This window comes from Nymphaea colorata, chromosome 11 (assembly GCF_008831285.2).
Source record: "Nymphaea colorata isolate Beijing-Zhang1983 chromosome 11, ASM883128v2, whole genome shotgun sequence".
Taxonomy (NCBI): Eukaryota; Viridiplantae; Streptophyta; class Magnoliopsida; order Nymphaeales; family Nymphaeaceae; genus Nymphaea; species Nymphaea colorata.
In genome coordinates this window covers 2,142,131-2,162,959 of record NC_045148.1, presented here as the reverse complement: position 1 = coordinate 2,162,959, position 20,829 = coordinate 2,142,131, and the positions used below count along the sequence as shown (strand labels likewise).

Below are 20,829 nucleotides of genomic sequence, written 5' to 3'. Positions count from 1 at the left end.
GATCTTATTCACAACCATACATTTCCAGTCAGCTGGGGCGTTAGATCGGTTCCATAGTGGTAGATTAAGAAACTGGGGCATGTTCCAGTTTCAAGGTAGACTATAGAATCTTCTTCTTCATCATGTAGCTTCTGGAGACAGTTGTCTCACGCAGCCACTTAGAATAGAATTTTCGGTTATTTGTAGCTCCCCAATTCCCTCATTGATCTCAATTCACCACACAATCTCCATTTTTGCTACAAAAAACATTTGTTTAGCGGTCACGTAAGCGCAAGCACTATGTTGACTTATGTCCAAACACATAAACCAACAATAAACAAGCAAAACACGTAATGGTCATTGGTTGATTGGCCATGAACGACGAACCGACAATGCGCTTGACGAAATATCCTTGCGACGTTTAACCAGGAAACAATAAGTTTCATATAAATGGGATGTTTTCTCGATAGGGTTGCAAATAGGCTGAATCTGGTTTGAGGGCATTATAATTTTCCACTGTGCCAGATCTGACTACAAAGCAACCTCAGGCATATTAGTTGTCTCAGTCTGAGTCAAAAAATTTTGAGTCAGATTTTGTACAAACGAAGAGCAGAATCTCAGTTCATTCACTGGTAATTTGGTGTTTAAATTGCGGATGCACTTTGGTAATGAACAAATAAAGCTTCACTAATTAATTATGACATAGCAATAATAACTAGAACTCTAGTACCATAGTGCATTCAGCATGGTCATACACGGATCAGCCCCGTCTATCATCGACCATCTACATTCAGCTTCTTATCCAGGGTGGAGAACGTTCTATAAAACGCCACGAAAATTTTGTATGCAATGTCCACATCTTCCTTCCCGCATATCTCACGTACACTGCAGATGGTAAACAAGCAACGTCAGAAAAAACTGAATGACAAATGGAGAAACCTAGGTTCACCATTAGAGTATCCAATCGTATAGAACTTAGGCCTTCGTCCATGGCTAGATTTCTCCAAGGGGACAAAACTAAGCTTAAAGCTGGAACAATCAACCAAGACAATAGGTGGGCCCGCTGGATGGCCTGAGAGTTCTGAACTAAAAACAACTGTTTAGAATCGACAAAAACCTGGTTAAAGGATTTTACGAAATGCAGTACAAGACAATGAAACAGATTCAAAGATGATCTAAGTCACATAGGTATGGGTACGGGTACGGAAATACGGATACGGACACGACAACTTTAAAAAATGTGGGTACAGGGGTACGACAGGACATATGTATGTATATATGCAAAATAATACAAAAAAATCAAAATAAAATCAACATTTTAGTAAACAAGTGATATAAATAAAAACATTAGTATGTTAATGAACAATAACTCTAAGAATAAAATGAAAAGTGAGGTGAAAAAAATTAAATCAAAGTAAAATCAAGCAGTTTCAATATAAAGGTACTCGAGTGTGTCTAAGTACCCATTTTTGGATATGGGTACGAAGACACGGGTGCGTGGACCTTATTGATGTATCCATGTGACTTAGAAGATGATTTAGCCCTCGACCTTTAAAATCAACGTGTGGAAAAATAGTTTGAAGCATTTGAATTTCTATGTTAGCTCTGAAAATGGAAAACACTATCTATGCACATTTAATCAGTGAGCCCGTAAGCCACAGTTCTAGTCTTCTAGGTCGCACTAATACACCACTGGGCCATACCCACCAGCGTTGTGATATTATAGAAATGTCACAATAATTCAAGCACTAGCTGCACATCAAAAAGTACATGTTTTTTAGTGCCTATGCATATGTTTACATGAGGAGAGAGAGAGACCTGTGCATGGACAGTTGAGGAATTCCACAATCAACAGTCCGCATACCAACTCCTGTCGCAAGAATAGGTCCTATAGTAGATCCACATCCCATATCATTTCTTACAACAAATTCCTGCATAAACGCAAACTCTTAACATTTATCTTCTTATTTCCCCACACGAATCTAGTAGATACTGAATCTAGTAGTCATCATCACAACATGCATATACACATGCTTGAGCACATGCATGAACAGGACTTTAGATGGGAGAATGCCAAACCTTGTCTCTTTGTGGTTACTGGGTATAAAGAATGACAAAGTCACAAAATACATTATAAGGCCGGGTAATAAGAATGCGGATGGAAAGTCAATTTGGACTTGCAAAACAAACATTCAGTATTAGAATGACACACATCAGTCACGTGTCTGGATTTAACAGACGGATTATCACTAATGACCGCATCGAGTAGTTGACCATTTGATAAAGTTTAAGCAAGCCAGTTTTTATTAATTAACTAATGAAGCTTCTTATAAAACGCCCCTAGCCAATTTATTAATGGAAATAATGAGAGTGATGATCCTGCAGTTATAAGGCAGCCATACCACCTGGATAGACAGAAGGACACAAAACATACCACTTTGTCTAGCTTTCCTCTAGAATTACCACACATAGACATGACATAGAATGAACACTAAAATATGCCACATAGGATGGCACCTTGATTTCAGAGGAAATTTCATGGAATCCCTGTTGGTTTGTGGCCAGTCAGATCAATGGTATTGATCTAGCATAAGGATTAGTACCATAAAAAGAACCATATCAAACAAACAAAGAACTGTTTGTCTTAATGAACAGAATATAACACAAAAACTGATTCAATGGAACATAGAGTGAACTGGACAGTGTTCAAAGTTTAACGTACCTGGGTTGGAAGGTTATGTGCTCTTGCTACTTGCTTAAATAGAAAAGCTGTTAATGCATTTGTGGCATATCTCTGATTTGCATTATGCTTGATAACCATTCCTTTCTGTAGAAGAGGGCGGTGCTGATCTTCATGTTTCTCTGTGAAATTTGGATGAACACCATGGGCCATGTCTGCTGACACTGTACATAAGAAAGAAAAAGAAAGTATTCATGATTTAGAAAGCAGAGACAGGTAGCTGGATTTTCAATGCCTCTCTCACTATCAGTCAACGTGCGTGTCAGGCTTGGCCATGACATTACTTCATATAGATACACTTTGCTATTCAGCTCACGCACAAAATAAAATTTTCACTATCTCAAGCATGACAAAAACAGATGTCAAAGACTATAATTCTACAAATATAGACCCACAAAAAAACCTGCAGGAATTTGCAGTGAGAAGAAGAAAATGACCTCTGAGCAGGTTTGTAAACCTCCACATTCCAACAAGCACTGAATTTAAAACTAAAATGACATCAAGTAAGATCATTTCACAGGTTGCATGACGTTAAATTTAGTTTGCAACCTTATGAATGACAAGAAGTTATAATTGTCTGTAAGTTGCCCATTTTATGAGCCAGTCAAAGTTATGGCCTTCAAGAAAACTTTTGTCGTCATCCAAGAAATATTTTGACATATACCTCTGCAGCATATCATGCATTCGCCCTTGGTCAAGATAAAATTTACCATATTGACCAACTTTATAATGTTTTCCATTTGTATCCATCCTCTCATACACACACACACACACATATATATACTCTCTCTCTCTCTCTCACACACACACACACATCATTGACTTGTAATCAAACTCATGAAATCATCCTATCTGTCTCTTGATCCAAGTATCATAAACAAGCTTCCCTAGACAGGCATGTAGAAATCCCATGCAACAGATGCTCTCTCAAGTATGGAAACACTAACACAACTCAGCTGCCAAAGGTTGTTGGCTTTATGAAATCTAAAATAAAGGGGCTCCACAAGATATTGGATGGCTAGAGTCAACTATGACAAGCAAAGGAGATGAAGTTTCCATGACCCACCTATTCTGTACATTGGCTGTAAAAGAATAGACAAAAAATAAATGAATGAAGGAGAAAATGGATGCAAATTCCAAATGTGATAATAAATCCAGTTCAGAGGCAGAGAACTGTTGTGCTACAGTATGCACATACATACCTAGAAATGACTGGCGAACTGCACGCTCAAAAGTACCTTCACCTACATAATCATGTCCCAAGCAGTCAATTATGCGTCTCATGCCCTGAAACATAGTAGGTGCACCTGCTCCTTGTACTGAGCCTGACCCTACCTGCATGTGCAGCAACCTTATCATGCAACACATTTCGGACTATTTTGAGCACACAGAAGCACTGTAGAATGTTACAGAAGCCAACGAGTATAATGTCTATTGGATTTCAAAGATGCCATCATATTTGATTTTTTTTTTTCCCATCAATAAATCCCCAATAGTTGCTGAAACTCTTAGTAAGCTAATTGACTGAGCCACCTAAGACTTCCACACAGTGATGGGAACATAATATTGCCATATAAAACCAGTTACCTCTTGAAGAACAGGAGAGAGAATGTTGTAACTTGTTAAATGTTTGACAGCTACAAGTCAAGATCAAGGTTCAAAACAACAGTACTGCCTGCTGTTCTTGCAGTATATGACAAAAGATGGCATATGTTGCAATAGATTTCTCTTGAATGATTAGGGATATGATTGTAATCTAAAAAACTCGAATACCTCCTCATTGTCAAATAAAGCAACCATCCTTATAGAAGGTTCATTTAATAAGCTCTCCAAAGAATTACAAGAATCAATAAGAGCTCTCAGTGCACAGAAGCTCGAAGCCAGATTATCCAGTCGTCCAGAATAAATAAATTCATTATGTGCACCTCCAAGACAGCTAGGTTGTGTATCACACAGATTCAGCTCAATTTCCATGATTTGATCGACAGTACATCCCATCTCTTCTGACAAAATCTGTCACACATAGAATAGAAAGATGATATCTCCAAGTAAATGAAAGCAAATAGTAAAGTTCATCTATTAAACCCCTTAAAGTATGTTGAGAAACTTTAGTATAACTATAGAAACTCTGGAGTTACCTGCAGAAGCACAGGGTGATGAACATTTTTCGGTGATGGAAAAGAACATTTTCCTTCATGCTTAAGAGGCGTTTCATCTTCAGGTTTTGTTGCCAAAAGAGGAAGAAGATGAGTCTCCAAATTTGGCTTAAAGCCATCGGTATTAACTGTACTGTCACAGTAAGAGGAAAAAATATTTCAGAGGATCACACATTTCACCATTCAGACAATGCCTTCTTAAGAACGGGAATAAAAACTCACACCACACTGAGATATTCTCATTGCAGATTACATATCACTAAAAAAAGGAGCAAAAGTTAGCCAATTTTTTAGCATCAGATGCTGTAAGGGAAAAATGAAACAAGTATTTATGGAATATCTACTAAAGTCTTAGAAAGAAAATCGCAATCTAAGGTGGCATTCGAAGACTAACAGCTTTGGAAACATCTGGCATAGCTACTAGGACGTTGACACCTGGCAAAGCTACTCGGGTTTGGTGTGCTAACAACACAGTAAAGTTTGTCATCATAAAATAAGCAAAATAAATATATCAGAAGTGCTTGCAAGAACACATAGCACAGCAGCAGAGAACATTTTCAAGTTAATTACCAAACATCCTTACCTGCAGTAACATTCATAGGTGTTCCAACCTAATTTCTCTGACTTTCAAATGTTGAATCTATTCAGAATCATTTTTAATGCACAACGATGATACGATATTTACAATTAGGTAATATGACATCAGAAAAAGAACATCAAGTGTTAAGAAGGAAAAGGAGTTAAGGTACAAACTCATCAAGTTTTGATAAAAAGCAAGAGTGAATAAATTAATCAACTAACCGATCAAGATGAATTGCTAATGTTGGCACACGAAGTATAGGTCTCTTCACTTTGACAAGCTTATGCACAAACGATCCATCATCAGCTCTTAATATAGCCCTTCCTGCTACACTCAAGTCTCTGTCGAACCATGTATGCCACAGACCACCTCCATATGTCTGCACGTTCACCATATCATAGCCAGCCTTAGACAATGCAGATACTGGTTTCAGTTTAAGACAGGGACTATCTGTATGTGCAGCAATGACATGAAACCCACTACCCAAACTATACCTGCATAACAACAGGGAACCATTAGATGAAATGCAACATTCTCCACTAAATAAAAAACAGAGAGAAAAAAAAAAAAAAACAGATCCATGATAACTGTCAAGGTTTCCACATGGCAAGATAATGGTGGGGACTGAAAGCGGAAATGCAGACGTATCTCATCCAGATAGCATATGCATCACCAGGATACAGTTGACTAGTTACAGATCAAGTAGAACAAAATGTCTCATATTAGATTTTTATGTACCTGAATAGTGAAGAAGGGACATAAAGGCTCTCAAAAAGAACCTTGGCCCTGAAGGAAACAAGATGGGGTTTTCTATATCTCAAGTGCAAGGTCAATTTACACAAGAAAGATATAGTTCTCATAGCCCACAAATGCGTTATATGCCCAAGGCTGGTCAGAAAAAAAAAAATCTTTAAAATAAACCTTTTGTCAAAAAGCTCAAACATGTGTCTCTGGTGAGGAAAATAGGATAACGTAAATATCCCACTTTAACAAGACATACACACCAAGTCACCGAATAATCTCATGAAGCAGTCATACAAAATATATATATATATATATATTATTTTAATAATAACATTTGTTATGACTGTGTTTGCTTGTTGCCGGTTATGTTCTTGTCTTTTATAATTGAGACGGATAAGTACAAGAAGGAAAGAATACCAAATGTCATTAAGGCTTGGCTAAATTGAACTACACGGTCACAGATTCACAAAAATAGTTTGTTCTTGAAACTAAAATAAGAAGCATGTGACGATTAAACCAGATAGAGAAACTTATCAAGAACATCAGATGAGCCACGAATTGGAGCAGCTGAAGGATTATCCTAAGTGTCAAGAGTTGATAATTGATATACTACCACCAGGAGTTGATACACTACCACCAGGAGTTGATACACTACCACTAAATCTCATCATCTTTTAAGAACAACAGAAGGAAGCGGTGGATCCTTATCAAAGAAGAAAAATATGAATATTTATATATCACTCACAGAAACACAAAATTTCGGTTGATAACCTTTGTAAAGCAAGGAAAAGATATTTTTAAGTCACCATACCATGATTGATCTAGTAGAGCGTTCATGTTTGCTCAATATTAAATGTTATCTACTTGCCGTTATGACCCACAGCAGCCTAGATGCTTAAGACCCAGCAATTTAGATAAAGAAGAACAAAAAAAAAGGAAAAAAATTATAAATGTGGCATTGAGCTGGAGACATTTCCTAAGTCCCCTAAAAACATCATGTTTCGATGGCCTTTACTTGTCCCATGAACTGAGCATAAGAAGGGCAAAACATCTATACGCTGAATCATGTCCATGAATCTCAGTATGTCAGAAAAACTATCTGGCAACCCGCTCCATCTTCCATCAACTCCGCTCATGGAATTGAATGTATAGGAGAAGAAATTATTTTGATTGCCAGAAGAACAGTGAACTTTTTAACATGCAAAATAATTTGAGGAAAACTGAACCTTAAAACCAGAAAACTAGACCCACTTTTCTCCAACAGCAAAAGCAACCAAGCAGGACATGTTCCGTGTGAAAAAGTAGCGCCCACCAGGCTTTATTTCCCATTCGTCATTCTCATCTAACAGATGAAACCCAGCTGCTAGTAATTGCCGTTTTGCTTCAGCTGAAAACAGAATATAAATCAACCAGTTATAGAACCACAGAGTGAAAATAACAACGATCGAGCGATTCAATCAAACGAATTAAGAAAATAAATAAGCCAAAATCGCATAAAATTGGCAAGAAAAAAGCTAAGAAAAATCTGATAATTAGGCGCATTCTCCACAAATAATGAAGAAAAAATACCACAAGTCATTCGTCTGTACCAGCTCTTACCAGTAGCATGAAACTGCGTCCAAGACTCATTGAGAAAGTCCAGCAGTTCACTTACGACAGACGGGCTTTCCTCACATGCAGAAACCTATCACCCAAGAAAAGGAGAAGGATATAGTTAAAAGATTGGTGACACAACAGGTTCCTATTTCTTGCACAAGATTAGAACAACACAGAGTGGAACTACAAGTTACATTATCTAATGAAAAAGAAATTGGATTTCAATCGACCTCCAAGAATTGACAGTTTGATGTTTATCTTTCAACATCAAAATTAGTTCCAAGCACCTACACATAAGTGACATTCTTTCGCTGCAGAGGAAGGAAGATTAAATGATATGATACATGTCAGATCCATTTTTAAATGTGTATATATGGAAATGCCATTTCCAATCAAGCCACCAACAAAAGGTGGAAGGCAGATGATACATCACATCGAATGCTTCTTCCATTTACGTATACTAATCACAAAATGGTAAAAAATTATCTGTCAGAAAATGCAATCCAAGGGTGTTGTTGAGTGCTCTCACTTTTCCAGATATATGGAAATAAGTTGGGTTCCCAAACGTTTGGAGCACCGCATCTCAGCTTATTCAATTTCCGGACACATGGGTGCAGCCAACCATAGAGTAGAAATCTGAAACAATTTCCCGCCATTTTGCCGGGCTAAATATCTTCCGGTACTAACGGCTACTCCTTTATCCAGATAAATAGCACGAATTACATACCACACTTGAGCTGAAAACCCAACATCGTATAATTCTAATATGATCCAACGTTTCTGGATAATTGGGCGGTCCTTCCTGTCGCGATGTTTCCCTCTAGCAAGTTCCCATGACTTCCAATTTCGTGTCCAGAGAGAGAGAGAGACAGAGAGACAGAGAGAGACAGGGAGAGGGAGAGAGATGTATATACATCTGAAGAAGAACCCTGGGAGTGAGAGCAACGTAGAGACGTGCAGCAAGATGGAGAAGACGGAAGCGAGGAAGATATCGATCGGAGCGGGGAGCTTGCGTTTCCCAATCTGGAGAACAGCAAGGAACGTCCTGGGCGACGACGAAGGTTGAAAGAGGAGGCGAGGAATGGAAAGGGTCTTAGCACTTGAAGGCAGCAAGTCGCCATTGCTCGCCACCACTCTCTCTCTCTCACCCCCCGGTTGGCGCTATAAAGACAGAGACAAGTACGTTATCAGGTTAAAAGATTGACACGGAGATTTCTTATGTCAGCTTTTATGTGGTGTTGTTAAAATCGGTTTTGAATCCAACGGCCATTCGAAAAGATTCAGAAAAGCGGCTGAATTAAGAATCTTAGGTTTTTCAATAGGAAATACAAAGACAAGAAAATAATTTAAGAGTATTCAGAAGACGCCTAACAATCGTGAAATGTATGATGGCTTACAACTTTCGAGAATTCGACCAATCGAAAAATTAAAGTCATAGAAGAATAGCAAAATATGAACTAGTACTATTTTTCATCCATCTGGTCGATTGAAATCGATCTTACTAGTACTTCTTTTAACCAGAGTACGCTGATATAGGGCACGGCACAATTTAAGTGAAAGTCCCATTACAAGCTCATGGAGATAAAGTAGTTTCTGAATCCAAATCTCTTGGGTTTCTCTTATTTGACAATGTTGGCGTAAATCCGCATCCTTATATTGATAACAATCTCATGCGTCAGTTTTTGTTCCCAGGCTTGGATGTATCATCATTACCCTATGAAATATTTCTATGGCTCTAGCTTGCATAAAGAGTGACATCCATCAATAGTCAAAGCACTAAGTTTGAAAGGCAATTGCCCTTCTCCAAAGTATCTCCCCCATACTAGCTCGTCTACAAGTTCTACCCCATACAGTAGGACAACAACATCGCAGCATGCGAGTTTACAGAAACATAGCAAATTCAAACGAAGATTATAATCATGTCAATTCCCGGCAGTCTTGCCACCCACAACTCTGTGAAAATCAATCACAACGATTGCATTCTTAGCTCTAACTGCTTGTTTCACCTGTGCCCAACGTAACTGAAATTGAATCTAAGAGATGAAAATACCTCTGTGTGTGTGTGTGTGTGTGTGTGTGTGTGAGAGAGAGAGAGAGAGAGAGAGAAGGAAGAAAAAAACGTAATGAGCTAAAGGCTTCCTCTACGTCATGATAGAAGCATTTGAAATGATAAATACGTCCTAGCAAAGGGGTTAACTCAAGACTTGAGCATCCAATTGTAAAATCGAGAGAGACAAATTTAAGCATGCCACAGGTAGAAATTTCACGTTTGATGGAATATACAGTGCTACTGATATTAAATATTGAAAAATGCTTTTAATCATCAAGGCTGATGCATCAGATGTTATTTACGGCAGATCTTGCCTGCAATGTACAAAAATTAAGATCAGTGGAATCAAACTTTAGTAGCATGATCTTTCCTTTCCAGGCCCATGATATTGCCAGCTCCGATGTAAAAATTCTTCACGTGCTGCTCTATTGGCAATTTTGGCCCAAAAGGACCCCGTCCTGAAGCGGTGCATGCCTCAGACGAAGTACAAATGGACTACAAAAGTAGGATCACAACAGTTGAGTACTCAAGCAAGCTGAAGCCATTAATAATTTCACAAGGTCCTGCCCCAGCTGCAGAACTCATGCCAACATCTACAATGTTTTGTGTTGCTGTTGTACAAATCTGGAGATGTTGCTGGAAACAATAGAATGAAAAAGGTTCCGCAGCCAATAAGAAAAGAAGAAAACACAAATGCTGCAACGAAAAGAAAATGAACCTGTAAGTGACAGCTAATGAGGACATTCTTTTCAGAAAAACATCTCATTGGACACAAAAGAGGACAAGAAATATACCTCGCTACTCTAGACCAAAACGCTTAACCATGATCATTGAAAACAATTTTAAGCTAATGTCAAGGCCAGATTACGGGCATGAAGATGTGAAAGAAATAACATGTACATGTATACTACGTAGACAAACTCAAGAAGACATTGCAAACATCACGTTTATGAAGTTTTTGACTGGAATAGTAAGTAACAAGTCAGTTATAAGCAGGAGTGTTGCTGTGATACTGATCCATTTTCGTACATAGCTCCAACTCAGAAAACAAATACCAAGAATTGTTTTATTTTATCCAGAGCCAATTTGTGGGTGTCCAAATAATGCATGAAAAAACAGAAACTGATACATTTCACATTTGGTCCAGTAATCAAATCAATTATGTGTTGTAATGTATGTATATAGTTGCTTTTAAATATTTCTTGTTAATATGTTCTCTGTTTTTTTTCTTTTTCATTACTCCTATGATGTAATTTCAATCAATTAGGCATTTGTACATGTATATAGTTGTATTTAAATATCTCTTAGCTAGCCATTCGATGCTCATAGTAGCTACTTGGAAGTCCTGAAGGTGTGTATGTACTGGGCACCCAATTTTGGGTAGACATACTTCTTCGAAACGTTAGTTGATATAACAAAATGCTTTTCTATTACTTCATGTGTGTGATTACGTCCCTTGTTAAGAGTGATTATTGTATATTAACAGAAACATAGATCATTTATCAACTTTTCAGCTGTATTTGTAGCTTCCAATTTGTATTGCTGGAGTAGGCTTCCAATTGACAAAAGCACATATAAGAAACATAGCAAAAGAATGAAAACATGCGATGACAAAATGTGTTGTGCTTGAAACACTTTGACCATGTACCTTTTTGAGTGTTGGGGAAGACTATTGGCAGTCCCATCATGTTGCAAAATATATGTGCTACGATTGGAGCAATGAGATGACCTACATAACAGCAATGCAAAACTAATAAGCTTGACAAATCAAGATTCAGCTACACCAAGAACACGTTATGAAAATAATAGTTTCAAATTATATGTACAAACATAAATATGTGTATGTGTGTGTGAATGTACCAACATCATAGCAGCAAAGACCACCCTGTTAGCATCCATTGCTGGACATAGATTTAAAGTTTAAACCATGGCCAACTTATCAGTTTCATATAAAAGCTATCTTCATGAGATCAGCATAAGTGCATCGGTTTCAAAGCAACAAAAGATTGAGCAGACAATCACTAAATAGTTTTATCTTATCCAAGTTTGGAATTCAAAACCAAGAAGTAAAAACTTCAAATTTCTCTGACACATGCAGTCAAGGCCAAGTCAAATGGTTCAAACCTGTTCGAAGAAATAAAAAGGAAGCATACCATCCAAACATCACTGTGTAGCCAAGCTGCATACCTGCCATTAAATACAAATTAGATGATTGATACTCATCTCACAAAGGAACATAAAAATAGATCATCCATGCATTTCCAAATTGGAAGGGTATACCAGAATGCGTACTCTGATGGTTTCAGTGTTGAATATCGTGTTCCTTAAATATGAACATTTCTCTTACTGTTTTCAAAATAATATACAGGAGGGTCACAAACTTTAAGTTCTTACTTGTCAAGGCTGGTGATGCATAGAAATTTTAACTTTACCATCTAAACTTTCATAACATGACCACGACAGCATTCACAAGCAAATTTAATAGGCCCACTGTCCCAGATGCAAATATACACACACATATTATGATTAATTACAAAAATGATTCAATGAATGCTTAAAAGCACCGTTTACGAACTTGATGCTTCTTTGACCCAATTACCTAGAGCCCGAAAATTGGTTAACTAAGGATGCCATGAAGTCTTCATTATTGTTTATTTGTTCCAAAAATTTCATCCATATCTTCCATAGAATATCAATGCAGCATTTATCCATTCTTTAAGTTTAATACGGATGCCAAAAGCACCAAGGATGCAAGCCAATTCAAGAAATGCTAAGTAGACACAGGAAGATCATAGAAATAGGTGCATTAAGCATAGATGTATTATTCTGACATTCACACTAAATGCTGGTTACCCCATTGTCCATCCTTGTATCTCTTTCCTAAGTGGACAGAAACATGGAGAAGAAAACCAAAGTTCTAGACAATAATAGCTATAACAGGCTCAGAAATATTTTGACAGCCAGGTTCAGTACAATTCATCTTTTCTGTAGATCTGATACAAAATTGATAAAAAAAAGGGAGTTTAGGAAGAAGAGAAATAAAGAAAAAAAATTTCTTTGTGCAAGAATCATAAAAGGAAGTCGAAGAGGACAAAAAAGATAAAGAGTACAGGAAGCAGAAACATGTTTCTCGAATATTACGAAATCAAAAAATTTCAATATTCAAGTATATTACACGTCTGCTTTCTAAAAATGAAAATTAAGGGATCGGATGATCTTACAAAATTCAATAGAGGTAGTGATGTTTTGCAAAAATTTTGAGAAGGGCTGGTTATGTTTTGCAAGAACATGAGGGTGCCTTAAATCGCTTTTAAAAAACTTTATATGTCGCTTTTATTTTTAGCCAAGGAAGCTATGTCACACGGACGCGGCTAAAGAGGCCGCGTACCCGTGTCGACTCGCCGACATGGCGATTCCGACACGGGACTCGGCTAGGACACGGCAAAAAATAAAAAATAAAAATTTAATGTTTTTTTTTCATTTTATCAATTTTTTGTGATGCATCCAATTATTTCCATGAACAATCCTTTCAAATATTCAGTACTTTTGTGATAAAACACATTTTCTCACAAGATTGTAAGAGTGAACTATTAATTTAATGTTTTTTTTAATCTTATCATCTTTTAGAATATTTAATGTAGCCGTGTCCGCGTATCTGAAAATTTTGAAAATTGCCTTATCCGCACCCGTATCGCATCCGCACCCGTGTGACATAGCAAGGAAGGCATGGCTCCCTATTTCTGCCTCGTTAGTGGCAGTTTACGTAAGTGTTGGTGCGCATGCATGATTGCCTCCAGAGTGGACACTGGACAGAGGAATATGGATGAATGAATGCACACTAAGAAAGAGAATGAAATTCTTTTTTGCCCATTTAGGTGATAAATATGGATACAAGAAAAGACATACCGCTGCAAAAGGAAAGAAAACAATGCAAATTCCAGATATTATATGCAGTTGAACTATGAATCATAAATAAGTACGGGTACGGGTGCAGGTACGGGTGCTGGTAAGGGTACTGGTTCGAACTATTTTCAAAAAACTTGGGTACAGGGGTACGGCTATATATATATATATATGTATAAAAACATAAAATAAGAATTCAAACAAAATAACACATTCATGATTCAAAATTTATAGTTTCTAAAGAAGAAACTATTGAACAAAAATATGAAAACACAGCTTTGTATGTGTTTCCTAAGTGTAAATGGTGTGAAGAACAAAACTGAAATCCTAAATTTTGGATAGGAAAGGAATCGGTCAACTTTGATTGAGTCCTAAATCGGACGGATACGGTCCTAGCCTCCTAGGTACATTGACCGTGTCCGGTAACCCAAGAGGTACCCGAGACAGTACCAGTACCAGCACCGGTCTCGTACCTGACCGTACGGGTACACTGCCTTTACAGCAGTACCCATGTGACAAAGTACTGCATTAAAGAATGAATAAATCTCTCAGAAATTATTTACAAGCTTCATTCCAAAGAAGGGAACAAAGGGTAAACTGCACTTGCATCTTACAAATATATATAGGGTCCATAGGGCACCTAAACCAACTTCATAATTTGAGAGAGTATTTTCTAACAGCAACAACCATGGGGATAAAGAAATACCTACAATTAGAACAGCCCTAGAGAAGGTGTACTTCTGTCCATAATATAGTTCCAGAAGATGATTTAAATGTGCTGCCAAAAAGAAAAACATGTCGTAAAATTGCATGTTATGCTTCAATTACCCCAAGGATACACAAGTAACTAAGCCAACTTGCCATTAAAAGAATCTAATATTGAGGGTTGTGCAAGGAAGCAAAGTAAATGCAGAAAAAAAAAAACAAAGTAAATGCAGAAAAAAAAATATTATTTTTTGACATATATGATAACTATTAAGAAATTGATTACTTGAGCAACTATGTATATAGGAAACTACACAATTCCAAACTGCCGATGATGATCCAGGAACTAAAAACAGATAGTTCCTTGTCTATATTCATTAATGAGTATATTAAATATGAGGTGATCCCTTCATTAGGACATCATTTCCTCTTAAGGTCTAGACAGTCTCTACGGGGACAAACTCCATATGCATATCCTGCACCATGTCATCAAGTTATAAATTCTCATAAGCAAATTGATATCAAATGGTTTAAATTGCTTTCAGGACCAGAACTGAGCATCAATACAGAGTGACTCAGCCTCTAGTGAAGTCATGAAAACCTGGAGGAGGACCCGATCCAGAAGCGGAACCTATCTTGAGCTGGAAAGGAATGATTTGGGCTGTATACAAAATGAACGATCAGATATCCAGCCTGATTTCTAAGACTACACAACACTATGAATCAATGTCTTCAAAATGGTAAGCACTAATTTTACAATGATTTTGCATCATATGCTCAAACAAAAGTTCCAATTTACCAAGGCTGAAGAATATAGGACTGAGAAATATGATGCTGTATGCTTTGAATCCCGCACACAGAAGCAATGGGATCATGCAGGCTCTAAAAACCAACTCTTCCGTAATGGGTGCCTGGTCAAAAAAAGTCTGAGTTAAATTCCACAAAGTAATTATAACACAATCATTTGCCTTCAAATAGCACTAATCCAGCACAGGACACAAAAGATACAATTAACTACAATAAAACAAGTGCGAAAAAAATAAGTCTAGTACACTTGGTGGTATTCCAAAGAGTATATATATACAAGTGCTTGGGGTAAGATAGAACCCAAATATCTAGCCTCCATCATTCCATCTGCCAGTTTAACAGATTCTAGGTGCATTTGCAGTTTATCAAAAAGTAAGTTGTAGACCATTTTTGTCGGGAGCCAGGGGGGGGTAAGACCTGCCAGGGAATTGGACATGACATGCCCCCATAATGGTTTTTAGCATGTAACTGACTCAAGAGATAATTACCTACCATGTATCCTCGAGCAACTTCTGTAGCAAAGTATTGAAGAACGCTGCCTAATTCTTCAGTTCGGTGTTAATGAAGGTTCACACAAACTAGGTCTAGTTAGCTTATCTCGACCATGTGATGTGCGAGCTCTTTTATACAGACTCAAAAAAGTTTAATCATACAGCACCTTTTTATTAAAGTTAGTTGTTTATTTTTTTTGGGTTCATTTGTTAATACATTAGAAAACATGCAAAAAGTACTACTAATTATATTTATGTTTATGCTTTAACTTTATCAGCACTTACAACTAAACAAATAGAAGTTGATGCTAATAAGTTTTTCAACAATTCATTTTTGTTTAGTCTTCAATCACTCATTAGAGAGCAAGATCAAATTGCTGGTGGGCAACTGTCCCCTTAAGAATAAAACACGGAATTGGTGTCATGCTTGTTGAAGAGCCATGGAAGTTCAATTATATGCGGAAGAGAACCACTTATGCTGTTCATAACAACTAAAAAGGGATGTAGCTTCAAATTTTGCACTAAATGCCACAACATAAAGTAGCCAATTTTGATCAAACTACCTCCAATGTTCTATCTGCACTATAAACCACATCTAAAACCAATACACGTGCCATCCTTTTCGCTCCAGTCTCATGTCTGGTGCAATTAGCCATGGATACTGTGCGTATGTGTGCATGTGTTGGCACATACATCTGCAGTTGGTTCCCGCATACACACAAGAAAAGAGGACCTACTTAATCCTGAAAAATATATAAACTGGACTGCATGATCGAAAAGGATGAAGCAAACAAAGTCACATAAACAAGTAAATCAGCTCTCAAATTGAAGTTTCCAACAAAAACATAAATAACATGAAAATGAACTGCCAAAAAAGCTAAAAGCAAATAATACTGACCACAACATAGTTCCGCCATGCTAAAATATTCAGTACAACAAAGTGTGCATCATCCACAAGTTTCTGGGATGCAGCCTTGAAAATTCTAACTAAATAAGCTTCTTGATGGAGTTCCTCTTGCTCCCATGCATCACTGAAAGACAAAAGTCTAGAAACAACTGACCCAACATAGAAAAGGGATGTCAAGCAAAGAGGGATTGCCACAGCCCGCCCCTGTTACACAACAGATATTAAAGAGCAGGTTAGTCTTACAGATCAAAAACCAGAGATGCATGGAGAAACTAAATTGCAACAGATAACAGGAAAAATTTGTTAGTTTCTTCATTTATGTTATATCAAATACACATGGAAAGTAATATTTTGACTGGAAAAACTTAAAGATACATCACATTAAATCAAGTGCTTACCAGATGGTCCAGTCGAATGCCACAAATGCTGAGAATAAGTGATGCACCTTGGTAATTCCTAACCTGTGGCACCAAGACAATTAACTTCCCAGGTAGTGAAGAAAATTATGCTAGAAGTCACATTCATAAGCACGAAAAAAGGTAAACAGAAAAAAAAAATGATCTGTTGGAATGTGGGAGTGGAAGCTCCATTGCAGCATGACATTCTTATACATCATCCTGAAAGTTCGATGGACAAGGAATTTAACTATATGATATCCAAAGAAGAAGACTCACTTAAAAATTGTAGAAACTGAAGAAAATTGATCTGGACATAAAGAGGAACTTTGAAGTGAATTAAAGATCAGTTCCATTACTAGCCCTGTAAATAAAAATTTTATTAGGTGAAACCAGATTCTACTTACTAGAGGAAATCAATTAACAAAAAAATGATAAAAAAAGAAAAAATTTAGCTTCTTTGGAAATTTATTTACGTGATTGGTTGAAGCTTATAATGATTTCTTTTAAAGACACGACAAGGCATCAAATTCAACAGGATATGTCAATTTATACTGTTCTATATATTTCAATTGATACTATTACTGGTCTAAACCAAGCGGTGACACCTATAACTTTCTCTCTTATCATACTTCTAGAAAAGGGCATGGAACATGGAACAAATACTTCTCACGCAATCAAAAAACCGTTTGAACGAGTGGCATCACTTCCTCTAACAAAAGCTAAGAAGGATGTGAAGTTAGACGTGAATGAGTTATGCAGTTGCTGATCTAAACCATTAAAATTCGCCAATGGGAGAAAAAATGGTTGTAAGGTAATTAAAGTTCAGTTCATGGTTCAGTTCCATCTACAATCAAAGCCATAATAAACTGCAACAACACCAGTAACTGAATTGCATTTCTTGCCACCCATTACTGCTAATTGTCTATCCCTTGCTAACCAATTAAAAGTCCTTATCACTCATTGCGCTTAGATCAACTATCACTACAGTACCCAACATCAATATATGGATGATGTTCTAAGGTACGAGCACTGGTAGTAATAGTGACTCAAAATATTTTTGCTTGCCCATTTTATGGTTTTATGATCTACTGCTATTTTATCTTCTTAGGAGATCTTGTCTATACTGGTGACTTAACAGGTTCATGTTAAAATCGTCTCATTAGCCCGTTAAACAAGTGTCATTGTCTTCTTACTTCTCTGCACTTTCCTTCTGTTTTGTCAAGCGTCTAACCAGTTTAGCTTTCTCCAACAGTGAATGCTCTAAAGTCGAAACACCAAATTTCTTACTAAAACCGGTCACGGTTCAATCTTTATTGTATTCAGAACTCCATCTCCTAAATATCTATCTCCTGTGATATATAAAAGAACAAATGTAATACTCCTGTTGATTCCCCTCTTCCGGTAGACACAACTACTGAACGGCACCAATCTCAAGGGACATCACGAGCTCAAATTGAGGTAAACGTCAATGCTGGATGTACTCCTTCATGAGAGACCTCAAAAAGTTTTCCAGTTCACAGGTCCGCGAACGTATGAAACCCCCTCCCCCCACCCTCCCCGCCAAAAAAAAAAAGAAAAAAAAAACCCCACCACACCCCAAAAAAAAAAAAAAAGACCCTTGAGCGATTGGTCGAAAGAGGAAACGAAATCGATCGCTTAAGGAGAAAGGTGTAACCGATTTTCGAACTCAAGCAACGCAACCAACATCAGAAACAACCCAACAGAATATTATAAAAAGAAAGAAGAAGAGGAAGAAGCGAAACCCACGGGCAGGAGGCAAGCGCAGAGCAGGATGGAGGCCAGAGAGGCAAAGATGACGGAGATGAAGCGTCGGATCATGAAGGTGTTGAGGGAGGAAGCGGGAGCAAGGCGAAGTACGTAGGTGGGGGCGTACAGGACGGCCACGTAGAAGAGCGCCATTGCAAAGCACGCAGCAAGGGCGGATTCCTTAGAGACCGAGCCGTCCTCCGCCCCGGGAAGCTCGGGATTTCGCGGAACCCACTTGTTGGGTTCCGCCATGATCGGATCTAGCCCAACGAGAGAGATAGAGAGAGAGAGATTACGCGCGTGCGAGACGTCGGCGCAATGACCTCCCACAGCGTCGAAAAAGCGCGGTTCCCCCGACAGAATAGGGAACTGGAGACGTCTTCGGAACTTCGGGTAAAAATCGAGTCGCCGTTGATAAAATGGAATATTATCAAAGCGTCCGCTTCCTTCATGAATGCAACGGTCCACGACTGTTTTTTGAAAATTGACTTCATAATAGATACATTGCCGCCACTAATTATAAGGCATTCGATTAACTTAGTCAAAACTTTATAGGTACCAACAATGTGATGCATAATTTCTTGAAATGTACATTCATATTTTAAATTAATAAAATTGCTAAAAACAAGGCATCTTAAGCTCTCCATTGTTATGATAATTTAAGAGAATTTTCAGTAAGAAAACAGCTACGGAAGCCATGTAGAGATTCTTTGCTTCAAGCAAATAAATGACCATTAATCCTTATTAGTTTCTAGATCTATCCTGTTGTTGTTGTGCCGTCGAGAATCGGCATGTTGACAGTGTGATGTGGCGGGATAAGATGGGTTGTTAACCTCCTACTCACTCGAAAAGATGCCATATTCTTTTTTATCACATTAAGCCCTAAAAAGTTTTTTTTATTGATTTTATCTCTAATTACCCCAAAATATTTTGTTGTATTGTTGAACAGCTGCCTAAAAACCAGGCTTTCAATATTAAAACCTGAAAGGTCATCCGAAAACCAGTAGTTTTCACAAAACCAGCATTTTCTTGTCATCCAAATACTTTCGAAAAGTGGTTTTTGGAGGCCAGAAACTAGTTTAGAAGTGACATCCCAAATGCCCCCGAAAAGAAATGGTCAAATTTGTCCCTGAAAAAATTATTCCTGTTTCAAGCGTTTCTTTACATGATTACCAACATCCGAAAGAATTATAGCCGCTAAAATCTCTAGCTTTTAAGATTTGATATTTAACTAAACTATATGATACGAAAACAAATTAACAACCAAATACAACAGATTTAAGAAATGAAATTTGGCTAATACTTGTTCAATTTTGGATAACATTTGATCGGTTAATAAGCGCCAATGTGGCTGGCTAAATTGTCTATATCTAATATCGTACATTTTGAAAATTGGTTCTTAAATATATCATAATATGGTCTAGATTCAATTAAAAGACAAGTCCGATCTATTGTTAATGGAAAGTTAAAGTTGGAACTGAATTTAGAATTTGAATTTAAACGTCAAAATCAGATAACTTATCTACTTTTCTCATTTTCATTTGAATTTAAATTTGGTTATGTACATGTAAACACCTAATAAATAAACTAATGGTAAAAGTGCATTCGATTTGAATCCAATCCATCAATGAATCCAATCCATCAACATCTCCATTCATTAAGCATGTGACAATGAGAGGTACATAGACCAAAGAATGGGGGAGGAAAGCATTGGCAGCCATGCTAACCTCTTATATTGGAGGAGTATTCGCCAATTAAGCTATAAGAAAATAACAATATAATAAAGTTGTAAACAACAAAATAATTAGACTCATCAACTTGACATTCTTCTCATTTCTTTATATTTATTAAGGAAAAAGAAAACAATGCCATGCGTTTTAATATGAAAAAACATGCATGCACGTTTGAATTCAAAAATCCACCGCTTGTTTTGAAACAAAATCGTGTCTCACAGATTTCCCTGATATAACATTAAAACAAGGCTCTCTCCTTCTCTCTCTCTCCCT

General features: G+C 37.2%; 2 protein-coding genes across 7 annotated transcripts; both read right to left on the bottom strand.

The window, feature by feature from the left end:
* Positions 1 to 571: 571 nt before the first annotated feature.
* On the bottom strand, positions 572 to 10,286 carry LOC116264041 (probable aspartyl aminopeptidase). Of its 3 annotated transcripts, none has more exons than XM_050080472.1 (10): positions 10,160 to 10,286; positions 7,799 to 7,883; positions 7,451 to 7,586; positions 5,677 to 5,949; positions 4,858 to 5,008; positions 4,493 to 4,732; positions 3,922 to 4,054; positions 2,702 to 2,883; positions 1,798 to 1,910; positions 572 to 864 (listed from the first exon to the last, which is right to left on the bottom strand). In XM_050080472.1, the coding sequence occupies exons 1-10, from the start codon at positions 10,205 to 10,207 to the stop codon at positions 753 to 755; spliced, it is 1,473 nt and encodes a 490-aa protein (XP_049936429.1). In that variant the 5' UTR covers positions 10,208 to 10,286; the 3' UTR covers positions 572 to 752. The 3 variants fall into 3 exon arrangements, with proteins under 3 accessions (XP_049936429.1, XP_031499806.1, XP_031499807.1); XM_031643946.2 differs by lacking the exon at positions 10,160 to 10,286 and adding an exon at positions 8,710 to 9,208; XM_031643947.2 differs by lacking the exon at positions 10,160 to 10,286 and adding an exon at positions 8,325 to 8,659.
* Positions 10,092 to 19,217, bottom strand: LOC116264042 (CAAX prenyl protease 2). Of its 4 annotated transcripts, none has more exons than XM_031643950.2 (9): positions 18,824 to 19,217; positions 17,057 to 17,119; positions 16,650 to 16,862; positions 15,253 to 15,364; positions 15,055 to 15,114; positions 14,455 to 14,526; positions 11,970 to 12,032; positions 11,494 to 11,574; positions 10,092 to 10,481 (listed from the first exon to the last, which is right to left on the bottom strand). In XM_031643950.2, exons 1-9 carry the CDS (start codon positions 19,073 to 19,075, stop codon positions 10,399 to 10,401), a joined length of 999 nt encoding a protein of 332 aa, XP_031499810.1. In that variant the 5' UTR covers positions 19,076 to 19,217; the 3' UTR covers positions 10,092 to 10,398. The 4 variants fall into 4 exon arrangements, with proteins under 4 accessions (XP_031499810.1, XP_031499808.1, XP_031499809.1 ...); XM_031643948.2 differs by having other exon boundaries at positions 10,092 to 10,541; positions 18,824 to 19,216; XM_031643949.2 differs by lacking the exon at positions 15,055 to 15,114 and having other exon boundaries at positions 10,092 to 10,541; positions 18,824 to 19,214.
* Positions 19,218 to 20,829: the final 1,612 nt, after the last annotated feature.

Coding starts and splice junctions, on each gene's coding strand:
- LOC116264041 (XM_031643946.2), bottom strand. CDS start 8,916: ATGGCGACTTGCTGCCTTCAAGTGCTAAGACCCTTTCCATTCCTCGCC. Junction 5,009..5,676: donor TTAGCAATTCATCTTGATCG/GTTAGTTGATTA, acceptor TTACTGTGACAG/TACAGTTAATACCGATGGCT. Junction 4,055..4,492: donor CTTTATTTGACAATGAGGAG/GTATTCGAGTTT, acceptor CTGCACATGCAG/GTAGGGTCAGGCTCAGTACA.
- LOC116264042 (XM_031643948.2), bottom strand. CDS start 19,075: ATGGCGGAACCCAACAAGTGGGTTCCGCGAAATCCCGAGCTTCCCGGG. Junction 15,365..16,649: donor CATGGCGGAACTATGTTGTG/GTCAGTATTATT, acceptor TTTTTTGACCAG/GCACCCATTACGGAAGAGTT. Junction 14,527..15,054: donor TGGATCGGGTCCTCCTCCAG/GTTTTCATGACT, acceptor TCTTTTTGGCAG/CACATTTAAATCATCTTCTG.